Source organism: Bufo bufo, chromosome 1 (genome assembly GCF_905171765.1).
Source record: "Bufo bufo chromosome 1, aBufBuf1.1, whole genome shotgun sequence".
Classification (NCBI taxonomy): domain Eukaryota; kingdom Metazoa; phylum Chordata; class Amphibia; order Anura; family Bufonidae; genus Bufo; species Bufo bufo.
The window spans coordinates 15,292,144-15,317,855 of NC_053389.1; the positions used below are offsets into that span (position 1 = coordinate 15,292,144).

General features: G+C 45.1%; 1 protein-coding gene across 1 annotated transcript in view; it reads left to right on the forward strand.

The window, feature by feature from the left end:
- The first annotated feature begins 2,814 nt into the window (after positions 1-2,814).
- Positions 2,815-25,712, forward strand: part of LOC120986790 (sialic acid-binding Ig-like lectin 8) — a 37,598-nt gene continuing 14,700 nt past the window's right edge. The window contains exons 1-3 of the mRNA XM_040415496.1: positions 2,815-2,913; positions 5,580-5,687; positions 6,843-7,208. Of these exons, the coding sequence (XP_040271430.1) occupies positions 5,603-5,687; positions 6,843-7,208 (451 nt within the window). The 5' untranslated portion in view covers positions 2,815-2,913; positions 5,580-5,602. The remainder of the gene's footprint in view (positions 2,914-5,579; positions 5,688-6,842; positions 7,209-25,712) is intronic.

Sequence of the window (25,712 nt, forward strand, 5' to 3'; positions counted from 1 at the left end):
GGAAAATGCCCCAAGAACAAGCAGGAACTGAAGACAGTTGCAGTAGAGGCCTGGCAGAGCATCACCAGGGATGAAACCCAGCGTCTGGTGAGGTCTGCGTTCCAGACTTCAGGCTGTAATTGACTGCAAAGGATTTGAAACCAAGTATTAAAAAGTGAAAGTTTGATTTATAAAGTATAATGATGGAGGGCAGGCACTCAATTTATGGGTTCATGAGAAAGTGAGATTTTTATTTAAAGTACAATTAAAAATGCGTAACATTCATAAAATTCATAAAACAACAGTAATATCAATAGTAGCAGTCTTAAAAAAATGGCAATAATAGTGGTGATTACAGTTGGTCGCAATGACTATGGTAATTTTGTAGCAGCAGTTAGTCACAATAACAAAAGTAATTTTGTAGCAGCAACTAAAATGATTTTGTAGCAGCAGTTAATTTGATTTATGATTATTATTCTGTCCCATTACTTTTGGTTCCTTAACAAGTGGGAGGCACATCTGCAAACTGTTGTCATTCCTACACCGTTCACCTGATTTGGATGTAAATACCCTCAAATTAAAGCTGACAGTCTGCAGTTAAAGCACATCTTGTTTGTTTCATTTCAAATCCATTGTGGTGGTGTATAGAGCCAAAAATGTTTGAATCGTGTTGATGTCCCAATATTTATGGACCTGACTGTATATACTGTGCACATTGGTTCTGAACTATGGACCCCTGAGGAAGCCAGTCTGACCTGGCGATACGCGTGGGGCGTACTTTACCTACACACCATGCCCGCTGACCTGCCTATTTTAATAAGTAGCCCGCAATTTTTGATGCCTTATTTATGATGTTATATCTATATACTCTATAATACTCTGGTGGTGTTCATGTGTTTCCATTTAGAAACTGGTGGTTGTAGGTATGTGTGTTGGACTTATATTTAGTCCACACACAGTTCAGTAATTGTATACAATGATATTATTCTGTGGGTTTTGTGTTTTCTAATAAATGATATACTTTTACAACAAGGGGTACAGCCTTGTATGCTTTATTACAATTTGTGTTGACACACAATTTATTTTATGCAAATCTATTTTTGGTGGCGGGAAGATAAACATTTACTGAAGATTTAAGTTTCTAAAGATAATTTTTTGGTTGATGATGCTTTAATTTCTTGGAAGGATGAGAGGTCACTTTTTGATAATTTTGTTCTTCTATTAAACATGGATATTAATTGAATCACATATCTATTAAACAAGGTGGACACCCTAGTAGCAGTAACATTAGAATGCTTATTTACCCCAGTTTGAGAATCAAGGCCTAATAGAAGTATTAAACAAGGTGGGCACCCCAATAGCAGCAGAATTAGACAGCTTATTAAAGGGGGTTCACCAGGCTTTTACTATTGATGACCTATCCTCAGGTTGCTATGTCTATGGCAAAGCAGCAGCGAGCAGGTAGAGAGATGGGAGATGACACTGCTCACGCCTTCCCTTCATACAACTGGTACCGGGTGTCGAACCCCCACCGATCGGATATTGATGACCTATCCTGAGGAAAGGTCATCAATATTAAAAGCCTGGAGAACACCTTTAACGCTAATTTGAGAATCAAGGTCTAATAGAATTGCTTATCTATTAAACAAGGAGGACACTGAGTAATTAGATAGCTCTCTGCCCTATACAGGGATTGATGCAAACGGCGCTGTCTCCTATGGATCCCTTCAGCTTACGTCCCTGGACTGTCCCTGCAGTCTCCCTATACTCACCGCTGCTTTCCCTATGCTCTCTCTACATTGCATAAAAGCTCTCCTTACAATGTCCTTGTACTGTCCCTGCAGTCTCCCTATGCTCACCGCTGCTCTCCCTATGCTCTCTCTACATTGCGTAAAAGCTCTCCTTACAACGTCCTTGTACTGTCCCTGCAGTCTCCCTATACTCACCGCTGCTCTCCCTATGCTCTCTCTACATTGCGCATTGCGTAAAAGCTCTCCTTACACTGTCCTTGTACTGTCCCTGCAGTCTCCCTATACTCACCGCTGCTCTCCCTATGCTCTCTCTACATTGCGTAAAAGCTCTCCTTACACTGTCCTTGTACTGTCCCTGCAGTCTCCCTATACTCACCGCTGCTCTCCCTATGCTCTCTCTACATTGCGTAAAAGCTCTCCTTACAATGTCCTTGTACTGTCCCTGCAGTCTCCCTATACTCACCGCTGCTCTCCCTATGCTTTCTCTACATTGCGTAAAAGCTCTCCTTACACTGTCCTTGTACTGTCCCTGCAGTCTCCCTATCCAATAGCAACAATGTCCATATCACTTGTCACGTCTCTCCATGTGCTCAGCTCACAGTGAAATAGCGGAGACCGCGCGTAGTACGACTTTTAAAAGGCTTTGACATTAGAGGGGCTGGCTAGCTGGTGATTGGCTGTCTGCACAGTATTATGGGTGATCTTGCATTTCTGGACTTCTTGCTTTCACTTTAGTGTAGCTGCCATTTTAGGAAAACAAAATGATTCTTTACCCCGAAGCGAGAGGAAATTTGGATTCGTTACAAATCGTTTTTTTTCCTAAACTTTGTATCGAATTCCACTTGAGATGCTTTGATTCGCTCAACACTAGCTGAGTACCTAGAACAGATTTTAGTGTAGGACTTAAAGAGCATATAGAGGAACGTAGGTGAAATCAAAGACTGCAAATAGACAGCTGCTGTGGTGCATCTGATTCTTGTGTAGTTCCTTCTGGTTCTGAAATTAAGCTGAATAGTAAGAAACAAAGGAAACATCTTTTTTCTCAATTTACTTCTGCATTTAATATATATGTAACTAAAGAGTTCCTGCATAGATTAGCAAAACAGAGTTTAGCGATCAGACAAGTAGCTGGACATTAAAGAAAGGGAACTATAAGAGGACGCACCACATAGGAGAATTCAAGGTGAGAAACCAACGACCCTGAGGACACGGGGTATAGGGGGATTGTTCATAGCACTGCTCACTGCCCCGTGCAGGACTGAATGGGTTAAAGAGGATTTCCCACTATAGATGCTTATGGCTTATGTATTTGCAACTAGAGGGAAGTGGGGAAAGTGTTCCACCCGGGTGCTAGAAGACACCTACAGTAGAAGCCTTTCTGTTGTGGTCCGGATTTCAAAATTCAGGACTAGGGCAGCAACATTTGCCCGACAGAAAGGAAAACCTAGTTTTAACTTTCAGTTCATCACAACTAGAAATGAAAGAATTTCTTGAAATTAGTTTTGAGGACTGATTCTAATGAATTGGTTGGAAAAATGGATTATGTACAAAGTAACTTCTCAACCAGCAGAATAAAGAGTGCAGCTGTGGAGTATGATGGAGGATGTAACTCAGGATAAGTACAAAATAAGTAATGCAATGTATGTGCACAGTGTCTCACCAGCAGAATAGTGAGTGCAGCTCTGGAGTATAATACAGGATGTAACTCAGGATCAGTACAGGATAAGTAATGTATGTACACAGTCACTGCACCAGCAGAATAGTGAGTGCAGCTCTGGAGTATAATACAGGAGGTAACTCAGGATCAGTATAGGACAGTGATGGCGAACCTATGGCACGGGTGCCAGAGGTGGCACTCAGAGCCCTCTCTGTGGGCACCCACACCCTGGAAAAAGTCTATGGTGTACCAATATGCCTTAGACTTTTCCTGCCATTCAGCAGCGCAGGGCGCACTATGAACAGCACAGGCAGCACACTGAATGTAGGCAGGATATTGTAAATAAATGATAAAGTACATGGAAGAGATTCTATATTGGCCTGTAGTATTCAAGGTAAATTGCTGTGTTGGCACTTTGCGATAAATAAGTGGGTTTATGTTGCAGTTTGGGCACTCAGTCTGTAAAAGGTTCGCCATCACTGGTATAGGATAAGTAATGTATGTACACAGTGACTGCACCAGCAGAATAGTGAGTGCAGCTCTGGAGTATAATACAGGATGTAACTCAGGATCAGTACAGGATAAGTAATGTATGTACACAGTCACTGCACCAGCAGAATAGTGAGTGCAGCTCTGGAGTATAATACAGGAGGTAACTCAGGATCAGTATAGGATAAGTAATGTATGTACACAGTGACTGCACCAGCAGAATAGTGAGTGCAGCTCTGGAATATAATACAGGAGGTAACTCAGGATCAGTACAGGATAAGTAATGTATGTACACAGTGACTCCACCAGCAGAATAGTGAGTGCAGCTCTGGAGTATAATACAGGATGTAAGTCAGGATCAGTACAGGATAAGTAATGTATGTACACAGTGACTGCACCAGCAGAATAGTGAGTGCAGCTCTGGAGTATAATGCAGGATGTAACTCAGGATCAGTACAGGATAAGTAATGTATGTACACAGTGACTGCACCAGCAGAATAGTGAGTGCAGCTCTGGAGTGTAATATAAGATGTAACTCAGGATCAGTACAGGATAAGTAATGTAATGTATGTACACAGTGACTGCACCAGCAGAATAGTGAGTGCAGCTCTGGAGTATAATACAGGATGTAACTCAGGATCAGTACAGGATAAGTAATGTATGTACACAGTGACTGCACCAGCAGAATAGTGAGTGCAGCTCTGGAGTATAATGCAGGATGTAACTCAGGATCAGTACAGGATAAGTAATGTATGTACACAGTGACCGCACCAGCAGAATAGTGAGTGCAGCTCTGGAGTATAATACAGGATGTAACTCAGGATCAGTACAGGATAAGTAATGTATGTACACAGTGACTGCACCAGCAGAATAGTGAGTGCAGCTCTGGAGTATAATACAGGATGTAACTCAGGATCAGTACAGGATAAGTAATGTAAGTACACAGTGACTGCACCAGCAGAATAGTGAGTGCAGCTCTGGAGTATAATACAGTATGTAACTCAGGATCAGTGCAGGATAAGTAATGTGTGTACACAGTGACTGCACCAGCAGAATAGTGAGTGCAGCTCTGGAGTATAATACAGGATGTAACTCAGGATCAGTACAGGATAAGTAATGTATGTACACAGTGACTGCACCAGCAGAATAGTGAGTGCAGCTCTGGAGTATAATACAGGATGTAACTCAGGATCAGTACAGGATAAGTAATGTATGTACACAGTGACACCACCAGCAGAATAGTGAGTGCAGCTCTGGAGTATAATATAAGATGTAACTCAGGGTCAGGACAGGATAAATAATGCAGTGTTACGTGTACATTTTTTCTTTCAATATAAATTTGTACAAATGTGGTTATTTGATTTACAAATGCAAAATTATGCCTGTGACATCACATGTGCGTTGTGCCATAGTCTGTGGCCACTGGTGTCTTCCTGCAGCAAGTACTTACCTGTGTCCCCACTACTGTGCTCCGTAGGCGTCTCGTGGCTCTGTTGATTCCACGCTGCTCTTGGCCTGCAGTGTAGTGGCACAGTTGATCCACATTGGTATTAGATGTAGCCAGCATTATCTTGGCTCCAGGCATGACAGGATAGTCTCTTTGTTCTATTACTGTAAAGATATTGTGCTGCAATGGGTTCATGGTTTGTTTCTTTTTGCTCTTATCTCATTCTTAGTATATTTTCACCTATACTTTTCCCTAGGTCTTAGTGAATGCACCAACATAATGCCAATTATGGGAATGAAATCATTTTGTTGTTTCATGGATTATTATTTGACTGTAATTCTGATTGGATCTCAGCTGTGGAGCAGTGAGTATGACCTTATATTCACCGTACTTGGTATATTACTGTGTGTGTTACTATGAAAACTGTCTAAAAAATGTTTAACCCTGGCTAGGAAGGAGGAAATGAGACATGATGCAACATTCTATGGTTAAAAACATACAAAAACATCTCCAACATACAATTTTCTATATTTCTTGCTAAATTTGACCTAAAAGTACATTACATTTTCAAACAATTCCTAAAATCAGATAAAGCAAACCATTTAAAAAAAATGAGTCAAAAATGTCAGCCTTGGTCAGTTATTGATAAAAAATTATCCAATATTTCCATAAGTTAGGAATTTTTCAACTTGAAAATCATTTAAAAACTTGGATCTAAAGTCTGCTTCGGTAACTATTAGTACCTGAGTACCAAAGCCAACTTCAGATCCCAGTTGAATAATCGATGTACGAAGATAACGAATTTCAGCTCGGAGGAGCCCATACATTTGAATGCTGTATGCAGACGAATCTCTGTACAGCATTCAAACAAAGTTTTGACTGAAGCGACTTCGGATCTACACTACTGCATGACTCGTTCTCTTAAGATTTAGCTTTTTTAGAATGTGTACTAAAATTCTGAATTCATTGTTCCATCAAGGATGACAAGGCGCCCTTGTCCAGATGCATGAAAACAGGCTCCAACCATGATCCTACCAGGAGCATGTCTCACAGATGGGGTGAGGTTTTTATGCTGGAACGCAGGGTTTTCTTTTGTCCAAACATAACTCTTCAAGTTCTATTTTGGTCTCATCTGTCCACAAAACATTGTCCCAAATATCCTTCTGGCTTGTCTAGGTGATCTTCAACAAATTGCAGATGGGCAGCAATGTTCTTTTTGGAGTGCAGCTTCACTTGGGTGATGAGATATATCTTCTGCTCTTAAACACAAAGGGGTAGATTTATCAAACTGGCATAAAGTAGAACTGGCTTAGTTGCCCATAGAAACCAATCAGATTCCACCTTTCATTTTCCAAAGGAGCTGTGAAAAATGAAAGGTGGAATCTGATTGGTTGTTATGGGCAACTAAACTGGTTCTACTTTAGACCAGTTTGATAAAACTCTCCCAAAATGCTTTTATTTGCAATTCATACAGCTAAAAGGACAATTCTTCTACTAATCCCTATTTTTTTCCATACAGATATTGTCTGTCAACAGCTCCCTGGATATAATATTTATACATGTCCATCGGTGACGGTGCAGCGCGGTCTATGTATCCATGTTCCATGCTCATTTACCGTGCCCAGTGATGTACAGTTATCCCTATCTACCACTGGTACATGGTTTCTGATACAAAATGGAGATGCATACGTTGCTGCTTCTAAAAATAATGCTAAACATCAGACAAATGGACGCTTCTTCCTGACCGGAAATGTGTACAGAGGAGACTGCTCATATTCCATAGAAGACCCATTGCCTACAGATGAGGGATTATATTTTTTCCAAATTGAAGATGGTGCCACAAAGGTCCTCTATACTTATATTATACCTTATGTGGATGTAATCGGTGAGTGTAAAATATTGTCAATAGCTATTCTGATGTATCCCCAATGTGTAAAACTATAGTATTTTGCAATATCTACATAAGCATGGCTATGTAAAGGAAAAATGGTCAAGGGGTCTAAGCACCTTAATTCTTTAGATGCTTGAGGGTGCCTGCAGTCATGCACCCAGGGATTTTAGGGTACCCTAACTGATGCCATAACTACCTATTGGTCGCAACGAGAGATGAGCACATTTTTCAGAAATTCGATTCGGTCTGTTCGCTGAATTTTTTGAAAAAATGTGGTTCGATCCGAATTTATTTGCGGGGAATTGCGTTAAAACGCAGCTATTTCCTGGCTGCAGAGAGCCTGTATAGGGGTGTAGAACACTGTGCCTTGCAGTAGCACACATAGGGAGTCTGCTGTGGTAGTGAAATTATACTGTGAGTCAGTATGAAATGCAGACGACAGGCGTCGCTCTTAGAATCACTACACACTTCACTTATTTGGGCAGTCACAGGGGGCCAAAACTGACCAAATAACTCAAGTATGAACTCAGACTTACAGGTCGATGTTAGCATCAAGAAGAAGTGGATTCCACATAGATTTCTACAGAACCTGTTCTATTAAACGCTTAAACAAGTAGAGCCCCCCCGACAGAGTGGAGAGGGTGTCAGCAGTAAGTTTGAGGTCACTGATTTTTTTGCCCTTTCTCTGATCCATCAGAACAATAACCCCCAAAAAACGGATCCTGTCTGTGGAGCATACGCCTTCACTCGGTCAGCATTTGGTCAGTAATCCATCAGTATTGCTAATGCAAAAAAAAAAGGAGTGGATCCAAAACAGAGATGACACATGAATGGAATATTAGCATGTCTTCTGTGTTTTGTACCCACTCCTGCTACTAAATCACAAGCCAATTCTGATGGGACCATACAGGCCTTACAGCTGCTACACTAACAGGATCCGTTGTGCGTCTCATTTTTCTTTCCTTCTGACAGATCAGAAGAAGGGTCAAATAAATGATGATGTCAGCCAGGCCGAAAGTCTAAATAGTGGCCCAGTCATGAATTGGGGAGGGTGGGAACAGCATAAAAAGTCCACAGAGTGTCCCTATGACATAGTGGTGAGGTGGAAGCAGCATGAGGAGACCACAGAGTGGCCCAATGACAGAGTCTGGAGGTGGCGGCAGCATCAGGAGGAGGCCACAGTGTGACACAATGACAGTGTGGAGGTGGTGGCAGCATCAGGAGGCCACAGAGTGGCAAGGTGACATAGTGTGGAGGTGGCAGCAGCATGAGGATGCCACAGAGTGGCAAGGTGACATAGTGTGGAGGTGGTAGCAGCATGAGGAGGCAACAGAGTGACAAGGTGACATAGTGTGGAGGTGGCAGCAGCCTCAGGAGGCCACAGAGTGGCAAGTTGACATAGTGTGGAGGTTGCAGCAGCATCAGGAGATCACAGTGGCAAGGTGACATAGTGTGGAGGTGGCAGCAGCATCAGGAGGCCGCAGAGTGGCAAGGTGACATAGTGTGGAGGTGGCAGCAGCATCAGAAGACCACAGAGTGGCAAAGTGACATAGTGTGGAGGTGGCAGCAGCATAAGGAGACCACAGAGTGGCAAGGTGACATAGTATGGAGGTGGCAGCAGCATCAGGAGAAAACACAGAGTGGAAAGGTGACATAATGTGGAGGTTGGTGGCAATACCAGTACCCACTGAAGAAGGTGGGTGAAAGAAGGAGCACTTTGCATCAGATGTGTGGCATCAGGCGAGTGGCACACATCTGGCACCCTAAGTGTTCGGGTGGCACCATTGATGATCTATTCTGATGCATCAAGCATTGGTGGGTGGAAATCCTGGCTGATCCACGCCTGATTCATCTTGACAAAGGTCAGTCTCTCCATATTTAGGGTGGACAGGCGAGTTCTTCTTGGGGTAACTATGGCCCCCGCTGCACTAAACACCCGCTCTGATGCCACACTACTGGCCGGACAGGCTAGCTTTTCCAAGGGCAAACTCTGCCTGTTGCGGCCACAAATCCAGTTGTCCAGCGGATATTCAACTTGAGGTGGCAGGGTGCTGTCCAAGTATGCCACCACCTGCTGTTTCAGGTTCTTCTCCATATCTACCTGCTGCTGCTGGTGAGTAGTTTCTTCAGTAGGCAGGTGAACAAAACTGATCATCAGCGACTCTAGACTTAAGTTGCTGCTGATGGAGCTGGTACTGCTCCTGCACCTCCCACCCCTCTCCAGCAGCCATGGCAGTGGAAAGTGAGTGCAGAGGGCCCCCTCCGTCAGACTTGCGTGAGGATGGGTGATGGCGCACATAGGCAGCGACCAACTGAATACATGGGATGTCTCTATAGTAGTTCAGTTTGTCATCCCTCTCAGTGGGTGTAAAAAAAGCCCCCATTAAAGATCGGTAGCAAGGGTCTAACAAGGTGGTGAGCCAGAAGTCATCCCTCTGCCTAATGGTGACAATTCGGCTGTCACTACGCAAGCAAGTGAGCATGCAGTGGGCCATTTGTGCAAGTGACTCGGAGGTACTCCCTGCCTCCATCTCCACTGCATACTGCCACGGTGTGTCTGGGTCCTCTGCCTCGTCTTTCTCATCGCCCTGTTGGTCCTCTGGCTGCTCCTGTTCCTCCTCTCCTGTCACCTGTGTATAAAAACCACCCATTTTGCTACACATTGCTTGTGCTCCAATGTTCTCCTCCTGCTCCTCCAGTTCAGCCCTCACAGGCCTCATGTGGTCATGAGATGTAGGCGCAACATCTCCAGTCCCATAACCCGCCAGATTTACCAGCATCTGTTCCAGGACATGAAGCAGTGGAATGACATTGTTCATCCCGTAGTCCTGGCGAATAACATGGCCTCCAAAAAGGGCCTGAGCAAATGGCAGGTGTCACGCATGAGCTGCCACTGGCTGACATCGAAGTTACCCAGGGGAGTACTCCTGAGCGCTTGGATCATCAAGAAATCGTTTATGGCCTTTCTCTGTTCGTACAGTCGGTCCAACATATGGAGGGTGGAATTCCAATGGGTGGAAACGTTGCATATCAGCCTATGTTGGGGGATGCCGTTGTGCCGCTGCAGCTGAAGGATGCATGCAAAGTTTCCTGTCCATTTTTAGGATGTCTTGCAGATGGGTGGAAGAATTCAGGAACCGCTTGACATCCAGATTGAACACGTTTGCCATGCAGGGTGCATAACTCAGCCCTCCTTGATGCAGCACCAACACCATGTTCTTCCAGTTGTCGGTCACCATGGTTCCGATTTTCCGTTGTCGAGGAGATAGCCAGGATATGATTTCTTGATGAAGGACACGGAGCAGTTCCTCCCCTGTGTGACTCCGTTCGCCCAGGCAAATGAGGTGTAGAACAGCCTGACACCGCCGTGTCCTGCACATTAGAGATGTCCCAAACTGTTCGCCGGCGAACAGTTCCCGGCAAACATAGCTTGTTCGCATTCGCCGCGGCGGGTGAACATATGCGATGTTCGGTCTGCCCCCTATACATCATCATTGAGCAAACTTTGACCCTGTACCTCACAGTCAGCAGACACATTCCAGCCAATCAGCAGCAGACCCTCCCTCCCAGACCCTCCCACCTCCTATTAAAAAGCAAGGACAGCATCCATCTTAGATTCATTCGGAAGCTGCAGTGTCACAAATTTGATTAAGTTGTAATCGCAATACGATTAATACAGGTTATATTAATCGCATTGCGAATTCAACTTAGAGCTGGGTTCCTAATGGTTGTATTGCTAGAATATAGTGCTAAATTCACCTGTCTATTGAAGTCTATGGCGGTTCGCCCCCGGCTTGCCTGTTCGCGAACATTCGAATTTTATGTTCGCGACATCTCTACTGCACATGTGGTATGCTTGAGGAGCTCTGTGAATTGTCCCTGAAGTGGAAGCTGAGGACATGGTGGAGAATGAGGAGGCAGAGCTGGACATTGTCGCAGGACCAAAGGCATGACAATGTGGAGGTGGCGTCACCTGGCCAAGTTGCTGGTGTGGCTGTGCAGGAACCACATTCACCCAGTTGTCCGTAAAGGACATGTACTGTCCCTGACCGTAGTTACAGCTCCACACGTTGGCGCTGCAGTGCACTTTGGCAGACACCGACAGGCTCAAGGACTGGCCCACCTTCTGTTCTACATATGTGTGCAGGGCTGGTACTGCCTTTTTGGCAAAGAAATGATGGCTTGGGACTCTCCACCTCGGCTCGGCACAAGCCACAAGGTGCAGAGTCCAACACTTTGAAAGGGAGGGACTGCAGCACCAGCAACTTGGACAGGAGCACATTCAGCTTCTGCGCTGTTGGATGAGCGCACGCATACTGTTGTCTCTTGGCAATCGCTTCGGTGATCGATTGCTGACGAAATGACTGATGATGAGGAGGAGGAGCAGGAGCATCAGGACCGTCAGATGATGGGAAGTACAGACAGCTCCCTTCGGCTTAGGTGGTGGAGCCTTGACTGCTTGCCATTGGGTGATGCAGCGGTTGCTGTGGCAGGCTGGACCACATCAGAGCCACGGTTCTCCTAGGCCACTTTATGGTGATGCTGCATATGTTGATGCAGGGCCATGGTGCCAACATTGGCACCCTGGCCACGCTTCACCTTCTGCCCACAGATTCTACATATGGCCATGTTCACCTCCCCCGGCGGCTAAACAAAAAACTGCCACACCGCCGAGTAGGTGATTTTTAACCCCAACACTACGCACTGACTGACTGCTACCACCGCTGCCTCTGTGAACCTGTGCACCGCTACTTCCCAGGCATGTTTGGCTCCCGACCTCCCACTGCTGCCACCCTGCTGACTGCCGTCCAAGCTAGCGACTTGCTGGCTCCGCCACTGCCTAACGGGCAAGCTACCACCCTCTTCTCCCGATGATGTTAAAGCCCCTTCGTCACCCGGCTCCCAAGTGCGATCAGCTACATCATCATCATCATCGAGTACTTTCTACACGTCACTGATGTCCTCTTCAACCGTCTCTGGGTCAAGAGCCTGACCGCTCGCAACACCAGCTCCCACGCTACTCTCCTCATCACTACTTGCATGTCTAGTGGAGGAAGCGGCGGATATGTCCTCAACATTTTGGCTTGCCAGCAGCTGCTGACTGTCTTCTAATAGCTCGTCCTCACTGTATAGTGGCGCTGAGCCCAGAGCATACAATACTTATCTGGCTTATTAAACAGAAAGGGACAGAGGCATGTTGAGGACAGGTGAGGGCACAGGGCCTGCTCCCGTGCCATGCCAACTAAGGGTTGTGTGGTGGAACTTTTGTCTGGGGGTGTCTGATGCCACTTGTGTTGAAGTGGATGACCGAGTCAACCATTCAAGAACCGCTGGGTTGCTGGTCAAGACACAACCGCTAGATGACACCGGGAGCTCAGGCCTCTCGCTGCGACCCCTGCTGCCACACCCCCTTACTCTGCTCTGACCTGTGCCTGCTCCAGAAACATTTAGGCCTCTGCCACTCCCCTGTGCAGGGCCTGGCACTTCTCTGTCTGACATACTGTTAGATTAAATAAAAAAATAAATTAAAAAAAAAGGAAATTAAAAAAGTCTTTAATTTTCTCAATTCACCACACAACACCTCATAAGCCTCTTTTTACCCCAACTAATACACACATAAAAGGGCTTTAGAACATATAACTGCACTGCTGAACAGCAAATAGGCCCTTTTTTTCCCACTCTTACACGCCACAAAAGGCTTTAGAACATACAACTGCACCGATGAACTGCAAATATATTTTTTGTTTTTCCATTAATACACGACAAAAAGGGCTTTAGAACATATAACTGCACCGCTGAACAGCAAATATATATTTTCTTTTTCCACTAATACATGCCAAAAAAGGCTTTAGAACATATAACTGCACCGCTGAACAGCAAATAGGCCCTTATTTTTTTCCACTCTTACATGCCACAAAAGGCTTTAGAACATATAATAACTGCAAAGCTTAACGGCAAATCTATTTTTTCTTTTTCCACTAATACACGCCTCAAAAGGCTTTAGAACAGGCATGCTCAACCTGCGGCCCTCCAGCTGTTGCAAAACTACAACTCCCAGCATGCCCGAACAGCCTACAGCTATCAGCCTACAGCAGGGCATTGTGGGAGTTGTAGTTTTACAACAGCTGGAGGGCTGCAGCTTGAGCATGCCTGCTTTAGAACATATAACTGCACCGCTGAATGGCAAATATATTTTACGTTTGCCACTAATACATGACAAAAAGGGCTGTAATTTTAGCACTTCACCACACAAATGCTATAATAAGCCCTTTTTTTCCACTAATACAAGCCAAAAAATGCTTTAGAAGATATAACTGCACCGCACAAGGGCAAATAAGACGTAGAAATATTTCCTTGTAATAAATGGCTGTATCACAGAGCACATGCACCCCAATAATAATAACGGTTTGCTGAAATTACAAAGCTGTATAATGCCAATTTGGATCCGCAGTCAGTGCAGCAAGGTGTAATAGGATTGTTCCTATTCCCCAGGCTGTAATCTCCCCTACTGAACCCTGTTCTACATAAATGCTGTGGAATGATGCCTCCCTATCCTTTCCCTACACCTTGAATAATCTTTCCCTGCACTTGTAAATCATTTTTTTAGCACAATAAAGTCTTTCCTAGCACTGTCCCTAGCGCCTGCTGAAGTCTCTCCCTGCACTAAGTGCACTGGAAAATGGCAGAATCCAAGATGACTGAGGCAATTTATAGGGCTGTGACATCACAGGGCTGGCTGCTAATTGGCTGCATGCATGACATTACGGGTGATCCCGCATTCCCAGAGTTCTTTGCTCTATGTCCTCACACGTGTAGCAGCCATTGTAGGAAAAAATTTGATTCGTTACCACAAGGAAATTCAGCTTTGGTGCAAATCAAACTTTTCCTGCAATTCGGGTTGAATTCCACTTCGTCAGCTTCGATTCGCTCATCTCTAGTTGCAACACTAGGACAACTGGTGAAATGTCAGTCTACAATGACGTCTACAAGGACATTTGAGTGCTTAAAGAGGTTGTCTGGTCCCAAAATTAAAATTCTTTTTATGTGCTCCTAACACCCCTCACCATCCATACATATGCCCCCAATACCTGTTTTTCATGTCTGAGCTTTCCTTTTCCCCTGGAAGACATCACATTATCCTGGCAGATCTGTTTACTTTCTCCCCTTCTTGTTTTGTTGAATACATAACTTTATTGATACACAATCCTGGCTGCACTGCACAGAGATGAGTCACAGGCTGGACACGCCCCCACACTGCTCTGTCTGCAGCAGCCACACCCACTACACCTCCTGTGTCCATGTTACTACACCCAGACAGGAATCTACTTCTCACCCAGTGTCTGCCCTCATGTGTATCTAATCCTATCCTGTGTGATACAGCCTGCTGAGCTGTGTATCTAATCCTATCCTGTGTGATACAGCCTGCTAAGCTGTGTATCTAATCCCATCACTGACCGTCCACAGGCTCTGCCCTCACATGTGTATCTAATCCTATCCTGTGTGATACAGCCTGCTGAGCTGTGTATCTAATCCCATCACTGACCGTCCACAGGCTCTGCCCTCACATGTGTATCTAATCCTATCCTGTGTGATACAGCCTGCTGAGCTGTGTATCTAATCCCATCACTGACCGTCCACAGGCTCTGCCCTCACATGTGTATCTAATCCTATCCTGTGTGATACAGCCTGCTGAGCTGTGTATCTAATCCCATCACTGACCGTCCACAGGCTCTGCCCTCACATGTGTATCTAATCCTATCCTGTGTGAGACAGCCTGCTGAGCCGTGTATCTAATCCCATCACTGACCGTCCACAGGCTCTGCCCTCACATGTGTATCTAATCCTATCCTGTGTGATACAGCCTGCTGAGCCGTGTATCTAATCCCATCACTGACCGTCCACAGGCTCTGCCCTCACATGTGTATCTAATCCTATCCTGTGTGATACAGCCTGCTGAGCCGTGTATCTAATCCCATCACTGACCGTCCACAGGCTCTGCCCTCATGTGTATCTAATCCTATCCTGTGTGATACAGCCTGCTGAGCTGTGTATCTAATCCCATCACTGACCGTCCACAGGCTCTGCCCTCACATGTGTATCTAATCCTATCCTGTGTGATACAGCCTGCTGAGCTGTGTATCTAATCCCATCACTGACCGTCCACAGGCTCTGCCCTCACATGTGTATCTAATCCTATCCTGTGTGATACAGCCTGCTGAGCGGTGTATCTAATCCCATCACTGACCGTCCACAGGCTCTGCCCTCATGTGTATCTAATCCTATCCTGTGTGATACAGCCTGCTGAGCTGTGTATCTAATCCTATCCTGTGTGATACAGCCTGCTGAGCGGTGTACCTAATCCCATCACTGACCGTCCACAGGTTCTGCCCTCACATGTGTATCTAATCCTATCCTGTGTGATACAGCCTGCTGAGCGGTGTATCTAATCCCATCACTGACAATCCACAGGTTCTGCCCTCACATGTGTATCTAATCCTATCCTGTGTGATACAGCCTGCTGAGCTGTGTATCTAATCCCATCACTGACCGTCCACAGGCTCTGCCCTCACATGTGTATCTAATCCTATCCTGTGTGATACAGCCTGCTGAGCTGTGTATCTAATCCCATCACTGACCGTCCACAGGCTCTGCCCTCACATGTGTATCTAATCCTATCCTGTGTGATACAGCCTGCTGAGCGGTGTATCTAATCCCATCACTGACCGTCCACAGGCTCTGCCCTCACATGTGTATCTAATCCTATCCTGTGTGATACAGCCTGCTGAGCGGTGTATCTAATCCCATCACTGACAATCCACAGGTTCTGCCCTCACATGAGTATCTAATCCTATCCTGTGTGATACAGCCTGCTGAGCTGTGTATCTAATCCCATCACTGACCGTCCACAGGCTCTGCCCTCACATGTGTATCTAATCCTATCCTGTGTGATACAGCCTGCTGAGCTGTGTATCTAATCCCATCACTGACCGTCCACAGGCTCTGCCCTCACATGTGTATCTAATCCTATCCTGTGTGATACAGCCTGCTGAGCTGTGTATCTAATCCTATCACTGACCGTCCACAGGCTCTGCCCTCACATGTGTATCTAATCCTATCCTGTGTGATACAGCCTGCTGAGCGGTGTATCTAATCCCATCACTGACTGTCCACAGGCTCTGCCCTCACATGTGTATCTAATCCTATCCTGTGTGATACAGCCTGCTGAGCTGTGTATCTAATCCCATCACTGACCGTCCACAGGCTCTGCCCTCACATGTGTATCTAATCCTATCCTGTGTGATACAGCCTGCTGAGCCGTGTATCTAATCCCATCACTGACCGTCCACAGGCTCTGCCCTCACATGTGTATCTAATCCTATCCTGTGTGATACAGCCTGCTGAGCTGTGTATCTAATCCTATCACTGACCGTCCACAGGCTCTGCCCTCACATGTGTATCTAATCCTATCCTGTGTGATACAGCCTGCTGAGCGGTGTATCTAATCCCATCACTGACCGTCCACAGGCTCTGCCCTCACATGTGTATCTAATCCTATCCTGTGTGATACAGCCTGCTGAGCTGTGTATCTAATCCCATCACTGACCGTCCACAGGCTCTGCCCTCACATGTGTATCTAATCCTATCCTGTGTGATACAGCCTGCTGAGCGGTGTATCTAATCCCATCACTGACCGTCCACAGGCTCTGCCCTCACATGTGTATCTAATCCTATCCTGTGTGATACAGCCTGCTGAGCGGTGTATCTAATCCCATCACTGACAATCCACAGGTTCTGCCCTCACATGAGTATCTAATCCTATCCTGTGTGATACAGCCTGCTGAGCTGTGTATCTAATCCCATCACTGACCGTCCACAGGCTCTGCCCTCACATGTGTATCTAATCCTATCCTGTGTGATACAGCCTGCTGAGCTGTGTATCTAATCCCATCACTGACCGTCCACAGGCTCTGCCCTCACATGTGTATCTAATCCTATCCTGTGTGATACAGCCTGCTGAGCTGTGTATCTAATCCTATCACTGACCGTCCACAGGCTCTGCCCTCACATGTGTATCTAATCCTATCCTGTGTGATACAGCCTGCTGAGCGGTGTATCTAATCCCATCACTGACTGTCCACAGGCTCTGCCCTCACATGTGTATCTAATCCTATCCTGTGTGATACAGCCTGCTGAGCTGTGTATCTAATCCCATCACTGACCGTCCACAGGCTCTGCCCTCACATGTGTATCTAATCCTATCCTGTGTGATACAGCCTGCTGAGCCGTGTATCTAATCCCATCACTGACTGTCCACAGGCTCTGCCCTCACATGTGTATCTAAGCTGAGCTGTGTATCTAATCCCATCACTGACCATCTACAGGCTCTGCCCTCGCCATCTCCAGAGTGTGATAAACACATCATATCCAATCACATCTGTATCTAATCCTATCCTGTGTGATACAGCCTGCAGAGCCGTGTATCTAATCCCATCACTGACATTGCTAAAATGTGTATCTAATCCCATCTTGTATGATCCTGCCTGCTGAGCTATGTATCTAAACCCTTATGCATAGGACCGTATCCATTTTGCGATCCACATTTTTGCAGTCCCATTGAGTTCGATGGATTTAAGGTGCTCATTTTGAAGACCAGAATAGGACATGTTCTGTTTTTACTGGAGCTGACACACGGATGTAGATAACACACTGAGGACGTCCCTGTGCTCTCCACATCCGTACGTCAGTTCTGTGACAGATAGAACACGTCCTATTCTGGTCCTCACAATGCAGATCTAAAACCCATAGAACTCAATGGGACTGCAAAAAAATTATGTGAATCGCACACTAACAGTAACCACATTTAGTGTATCCGCGACTTGCAGACCGCAAACAGATACGGTTTTGTGCACGAGCCCTATCACTTATACTGAGCGTCCATAACAGTGACCTCCACAGATCCTGCATATCAGTGTCATCCACAGATCCCTATAACAGTGAGGTCCACAGTGCATCCATAACAGTGATGTCCACAGTGCATCCATAACAGTGAGGTCCACAGTGCCCCCATAACAGTGAGGTCCACAGGTCCCCCATAACATTGCGTCATCCGCAGATCCCCCATAAAAGTGTGTCATACACAGATCCCCCATAAAAGTGTGTCATACACAGATCCCCCATAACAGTGACATCCACAGCGCCCCCAGAACAGTGACATCCACAGTGCCCCCCATAACAGTGACATCCACAGTGCCCCCCATACCAGTGACATCCACAGTGCCCCCCAGAACAGTGACATCCAAAGTGCCCCCCATAACAGTGACATCCACAGTGCCACCATAACAGCGACCTCCACTCCGCCCAATAACAGTGACATCCACAGTGCCCCTCTTGTGCCATTCTGTGCCCCTCTTGTGCCATCCAGCACCCCTTGTGCCATCCTGTGCCCCTTTTGTGCCATCCTGTGCCCCCTTGATCCATCCAGTGCCCCCCTTGTGGCATCCTGTGCCCCTATTGTGCCATCCTGTGCCCCTCTTGTTGCATCCTGTTCCCCTTGTGCCATCCAGTGCCCCCTGTGACATGCACAGCATAGTGATCGATATTCTGTCACTCCGGCACTGCACTTACATCGCGCTATGCAGGAGTCAGTACAGGGTTCACATAGAAGCCTGTACGATACAGACGGTGGTACTGCGCATGCGCACCAACATTCAGCCTAGTGCGCTGTGTAGACGGCCGGGCGGAGCTTTCTCCAGCAGGAGGAAGTGACGTCATTAGTAACGAACTGTCTCCTGCTGGAGAAAGGAAGAGAGGACCGGAAGACGAGGAGACGGACTACGTCCGGAAGAAGAGAAAGGATGGCTAGAGGGACCACGTGACCAAGATCCAGATCGCAAGAACAGCTGCACTGTGGAAGGTAAGTATATTAGTAATACTCTTTCCTCCACAGGTCAGTTCTTTTTAGCAAGACTTCTTTCAGGCAGAGGGGAGGCATTGTGTGGAAGTGTCCTGGATTGTGTGGTTATTTCCAATTGGTCTGTGTGTTTGTCACCCAGTTCTCCATCAGATCCAGAGGGGAGGTCCACTTGCATGGCCAAGTGTGGCACCAATAAAGGTGAATCTTCTTACCCTCAACTCGCAGCCTTGTCTCATGTTGTAGGGAACAGTTATATTACTACTAGCTCTTGTAAGAGCTGCACAGTTACTGGGAATCACAACTCGGTCTTGGAAGTCGGTGGAGCAACTCTACAGCGCCACTCTGACTAGGGGAAAAGGACGTCGCCAACGGTTGGTACCATTATAATTGTATAGACATTTTTGTGGTGTATTAATAAGAAAAAAAAGTACGTCTAATTAGCCGCTCAGAGGCGAACATACATTGTTTTAATGACATTTTTGTGGTGTATTAAAAGGAAAAAGAGTATGTCTAATTAGCGTTCATATTTTTGCGGTGTATTAATATGAAAAAAAGTGTATGTTATTAGCCGTTCAGCGGTGAACCTACATTGTTTTATAGACATTTTTAGTGTATTCATAAGAAAAAAAAGTATGTCTTATTAGCCATTTAGCGATAAAGATTCTTTGTTTTATAGACATTTTTGTGGTGTATTAAAAGGAAAAAGAGTATGTCTAATTAGCCGTTCAGCAGTGAACGCACATTGTATTATAGATATCTTTGCGGTGTATTAATAAGAAAAAAAGTGCGTGTTAATAGCCGTTCAGCGGTGAATGTACATTGTTTTATAGATGTTTTTGCCGTATATTAATAAGAAAAAAAAGTGCATGTTATTAGCCGTTAAGCGGTGAACGTACGTTGTTTTATAGACATTTTTGCTTTGTATTCATAAGAAAAAGAAGTATGTCTTTTTAGCCGTTTAGCAATAAATATACATTGTTTCATAGACATTTTTGTGGTGTATTAATAAGAAATAAAAGTACGTCTAATTAGCCGTTCAGTTGTAATGTGTATTGTTTTATAGACATTTTTGCAGTGTATTCATAAGAAAAAAAAAATACGTCCTATTAGCCGTTCAGAAGTGAAAGTACATTGTTTTATAGAGATTTTTGTGGTGTATTAAAAAGAAAAAAAAGTATGTCTTATTAGCCGTTCAGCAGTGAACATACATTGTTTCAAATACATTTCTGTGGTGTATTAATAAGAAAAAAAATACGTCCTATTAGCCGTTCAGCAGTGAAAGTACATTGCTTTATAGACATTTTTGCGGTGTATTAATTTACTTTTAATTTAATTCTTTTATTTTATAGTATATCAGACAGACAAGTGACAGGGCCTTCAAAGGGAACGGGCAGTGGCCAAAATGTTTCTTGCGCAGGCACAAGTAGCAGCAGAAGAAGGGGGGGGGGTGGCAGCAGGAGTCGCAGTGAGAGACCTGAGTTCCCAGTGTAATCTAGCGGTCGTGTCTTGACTAGTGATGAGCGGCAGGGGTCATATTCGAATTCGCAATATTTCGCGAATATTTTGTAAAATATTCGTCGAATATTCGCAAATTCGAAAATTCACGATTTTTTTTTTACTCAAAAAATCGGAAAGGTAATGATTGCGTAATATGCGAATTTTCGTAATTTGACTTTTCGGATTAGAATTTTTATTGCTAATTTTTCAACTTACAACTATTAGACAAAGAAGATTATAGCACTATATTAGCTAAATTGCTCTATATATTCTATATTGCTCTTTTTCGAATATTCGCTATATTGCTATAACTTAGTATATAGCGAATATTCGAAAAAAAAACGAATATAGAGCAAAATTCGCAAATACTACTACTCCTAAAGTCAAATATATTGCAGCCTTCTTATTGGCCCACAAGCTTGAAGCAGTGTACTGATAAAAAAAAAAAAAAAAAAAATTGAAAAAAAAAAAAATATTCGAAATTACGAATATATATAACTATATTCGAAATATTCGCAAATTTTCGAAGTACCTATATTCGCGATAAAAATTTGAAATTCGAATATTCGTGATCAACACTAGTCTTGACCAGCAACCCAGCAGTGCTTGAATGGTTGACTCAGTCTTCAACTTCATCGCAAGTGACATCAGATGCCCCCAGCCAAGAGTCAGTGGGTTCAACTGACATGACGCTTAGTTGGCATGGCCCGGGAGCAGGCCATGTGCCCTCACCTGTCCTCAACCTGCCTCTGTCATTTTCTGTTCCCTCAGCACGAGAAGTATTACATTTGTGTTCAAAATAATAGCAGTGTGTTTAAAAAAGTGAATAAAGCTCAAAATCCTTCTAATAGATTCTATTTCCATACACACAAATGCATTGGGAACACTACACATTCTAATCAAAATATGAAGAAAAATATATCAAATTTGTGTTGTTCCTCTAAACAAATTTAAGAAAAGTGAATATTAGACTGTTCAAAAAAATAGCAGTGTTTGTATTCTTCTTTAAAAACTCAAACATTCACTATATAAACTGAGAAATGTTTGAATATTTTGCTTTCCTTTGAATTACTTAACTAATATTTAGTTGTATACCCGCTGTCTCTGAGAACTGCTGTACATCTGTGTTGCATGGAATCAACCAACTTCTGGCCCCTGTGAACAGGTATTCCAGCCCAGGACGATTGGACTACATTCCACAGTTCTTCTCTATTTCTATTTCTGGTTTTGCCTCAGAAACTGCATTTTTGATGTCACCCCACAAGTTTTCTATTGGATTAAGATCCGAGGATTGGGCCGGCCGCTCCATAACGTCAATCTTGTTGGTCTGGAACCAAGATGTTGCCCGTTTACTGGTGTGTTTGGGGTCGTTGTCTTGTTGGAACACCCATTTCAAGGGCATTTCCTCTTCAGCATAAGGCAGCATGACCTCTTCAAGTATTCTGATGTATTAAAACTGATCCATGATCCCTGGTATGCGATAAATAGGCCCAACACCGTAGTATGAGAACCTCCCCATATCATGATGCTTGTCCACCATGCTTCACAGTCTTCACAGTGCACTGGGGCTGAATTCAGTGTTTGGGGGTCGTCTGACAAACTGTCTCCGGCCACTAGACCCAAAAAGAACAATCTTACTTTCATCAGTCCACAGAATGTCTCTTTAGGCCATCAATGTGCTCTTTGGCAAATTGTAACATCTTCAGCACGTCTTTAATTTTTTTTAACAGTGGGACTTTGCTTGGTCTTCTTGCAGATAGCTCGGCTTCACATAGGCGTCTTCTCATTCTAACAGTACTCACAGGTAACTTTAGACCTTCTTTGATCTTCCTGGAGCTGATTGTTGGCTGAGTCCTTGCCATTTTAGCTATTCTATCCATTCGAATGGTAGTTTTTTGCGTTTCTTCCACGTCTTTCAGGTTTTGGTTTCGATTTTAAAGCATTTGCAATCATTTTAGCTGAGCAGCCTATCATTTTCTGCACTTCTTTATATGTCTTCCCCTCTCCAATCAACTTTTTAATCAAGGTACGCTGTTCTTCTGAACTATGTCTGGAACGACCCATTTTCCTCAGAATTTCTGAGAGAAATGCACTGTAACCAGCATGTACAACGTTTGCTGCCTTCCTTCCTTAAATAAGGGCAATAATTGCCACCTGTTTTTCAAATAATGAATGACCTCACTCATTGAACTCCACACTGCTATTATTTTGAACATTCCCCTTTCAATTAGTGATTCAATTACACAGAATCAGCAGCATGCATGTCATGACTGTTGGGTCTGTTGAATTTCTATTACTGTACTACACCTGCTAGTAAATAATTTGCCATGTAGAAATATCATTTCTACCAAAAATAGTGATTTTTGAACAAAACTGTATATGCCGTAGGCTCGGCTACACTTTTTTTTAGCAAGGACGAAGTACTAGAGGACAGTCAGCAGCTACTGCCCAGCCATGATCTGGAAGAGACATCTTCCACTTCCTCTGGTAGGCAGGCAAGTGGTGATGATGAGAGTCGCATTGGAGCAGGTGATTCGAGCGGTCAGGCTCCTGGCCCTTAGATCATTTAGGGGGACATCAGTGACATGCAGACAGTAGCGGATGATGATATAGCCGATCACACTTGGAAGGCGAGGGAAGAACGGGCTTCATAATCATGAGGAAAAGAGGATGGCAGCTAGCGCGTGAGGCAGCGGCTGAGCCAGCAAGGTGGTAGTGTGGCCGTGAGTCAGCAGGGTGGCAGCAGTGGGGGGTCGTTTCTACCCGTTGGAACTCTACCCTCCATATGTTGGACCGACTATATGAACAGAGAAAGGCCATAAACGATTTCTTGATGATACAGGCGGACAGAGGTACTCTCCTGTGTAACTTCCATGTTAGCCAGTGGCAGCTCATGTGTGACACCTGCCATTTGGTCGGTCCCTTTGAGGAGGCCATTTTATTTGTCAGTTGCCAGGTCTACAGGATGAACAACGTCATTCCACTGATTCATGTCCTGGAACATATGCTGCTAAATCTGGCTGCCAGGGAACAGGAGAGGTGGCAACTACATCTCACGGTCACATAAGCCCTGTGGGAACTGAACTATAGGAGGAGGACATTGAAGCACAAGGTTGCTTTTTTACACAGATGACAGGAGAGGGCGAGCAGGAGGAGCAGGAGCAGCAGAAGGAGCTACAGAACGATGAGGAAGATGACGCAGATGACCCAGACACACTGTGACTGTATGCAGTGAAGATGGAGGCAAGTAGTCCCCCCGAGTCATTTGTGCATATGGCCCGATGCATGCTCAGTTGCTTGCGTAGTGACAGCCAAATTTTCACCATTCGGCAGAGTGATGACTACTGGCTTTCAACCATGTTGGTTCCTTGCTACCAGTCTAAAAATGGGGGCGTTTTTTCCACCCGATGAGAGGGAGGATAAACTGAACTACTATCGAGACATCCTATGTAGTCAGGAGGCCGCTGCCAATGTGCGACATCGCCCATCCTCATGCAGGTCTGACCGGGGGGCCCCTCTGCGCTCACGTTCCACTGCCATGGCTGCTGAGAGGGGTGGGGGGACTGGAGCAGTACCAGCTCCATCAGCAGCAACTTAAGTCTAGAGTCACTGATGAGCAGTTTTCTTCACCCGCCTAGTGAAGAAACTACTCACCAGCAGCAGCAGGTAGATATGGAGTAGAACCTGAACCAGCAGGTTGTGGCATACTTGTAGTGCACCCTGTCAACCCACATTGAAGATCCCTTGGACTACTAGGCAGCCAAACTCAATTTGTGGCCACAACTGGCTGAGTTTGCCCTGGACAAGCTTTCCTGCCCGGGCAGTAGTATGGCATCAGAGCCGGTGTTTAGTGCGGCGGGGACGATAGTTACCCCAAAGAGAACTTGCCTGTCCACCCAAAATATGGAGAAACTGACCTTTGTCAAGATAAATCAGGCGTGGATCAGCCAGGATTTCCACACACCAGTACCTGATTCATCAGACTAGATAATCCATAGTGCCACACCTAAACTTTGTCAAAAGAGACCTGTTTCTTCTGGCTTCCTTCTTTAGCTACTATTCTGATGCTGCCTCCTGCCTGATCCCACACACCTGCTGCCAGGTGTTCCTACTGCCACCCACCACCATCATCTGGTACTGGTATTGCCCCCCCCCCCTTCCCCACACTGTTACTGGGCCGCTCTGTGGTCTTCTCATGCTGGTCCCACCTTCCCCACTCCATGACTGGGCCACTATTTTGCCTTTTTGGCCTGGTTGACATCACCATTTTTTGACCATTCTTCTGATCTGTCAGAAGGCAGGAAAAATGAGACACACAATAGATCCTGTCTATGTAACAGCTGTAAGGCCTGTATGACATGGTCCCTATTTTGCATCAGAATTGGCTTATGATTTGGTAGCCAAGTGCAGGAGTGAGTACAAAACACAGAAGACATGCAAATATTCCATTCACGTGTCATCTCTGTGTTGGATCCACTCCTGTGTTTTTTTTTGTTTTGTTTTTTGGGCCATAGCAATACTGATGGATTACTGATCAAATGCTGACCGAGTGACTGCAGATGTTCAACAGACGGGATCCGTTTTTTTGGGGAGATTGCTCTAATGGATCAGAGGAAAGGCAAAATAATCAGTGACGTCAACACAAACTTACTGCTGACACCCTCTCCACTCTGTCGGGGGGGGCTCTACTTATATAAGTGTTTAATAGAACAGGTTCTGTAGACATCTATGCGGAATAGGCTTATGACGGTGTAAAAGGAGTGCGTTCTTTCACTCTATAGTAGGATCTTGGGCCTCTGCACGGTTCATTATACCTGGCGCTAACATTGACCTGTAAGTCTGAGTTCACACTTAAATCATTTGGTCAGTTTTGTCCCCATAACTGCCCAAATAAGTGAAGAAGTGCCCCCATAGTGCCCCCCAATAATGGGCCAGTAAGATGTGCCCCCATAGATACCCCCATAGTGTCCCCCAATAATGTGCCAGTGAGAACTGCCCCTAGATGCCCCCACAGTGCTCCTCTCCTGCATTGTGTGCCATAATTAAAATAAACACTAATACTTACCTCCATGTCGCTTTCAGCGATG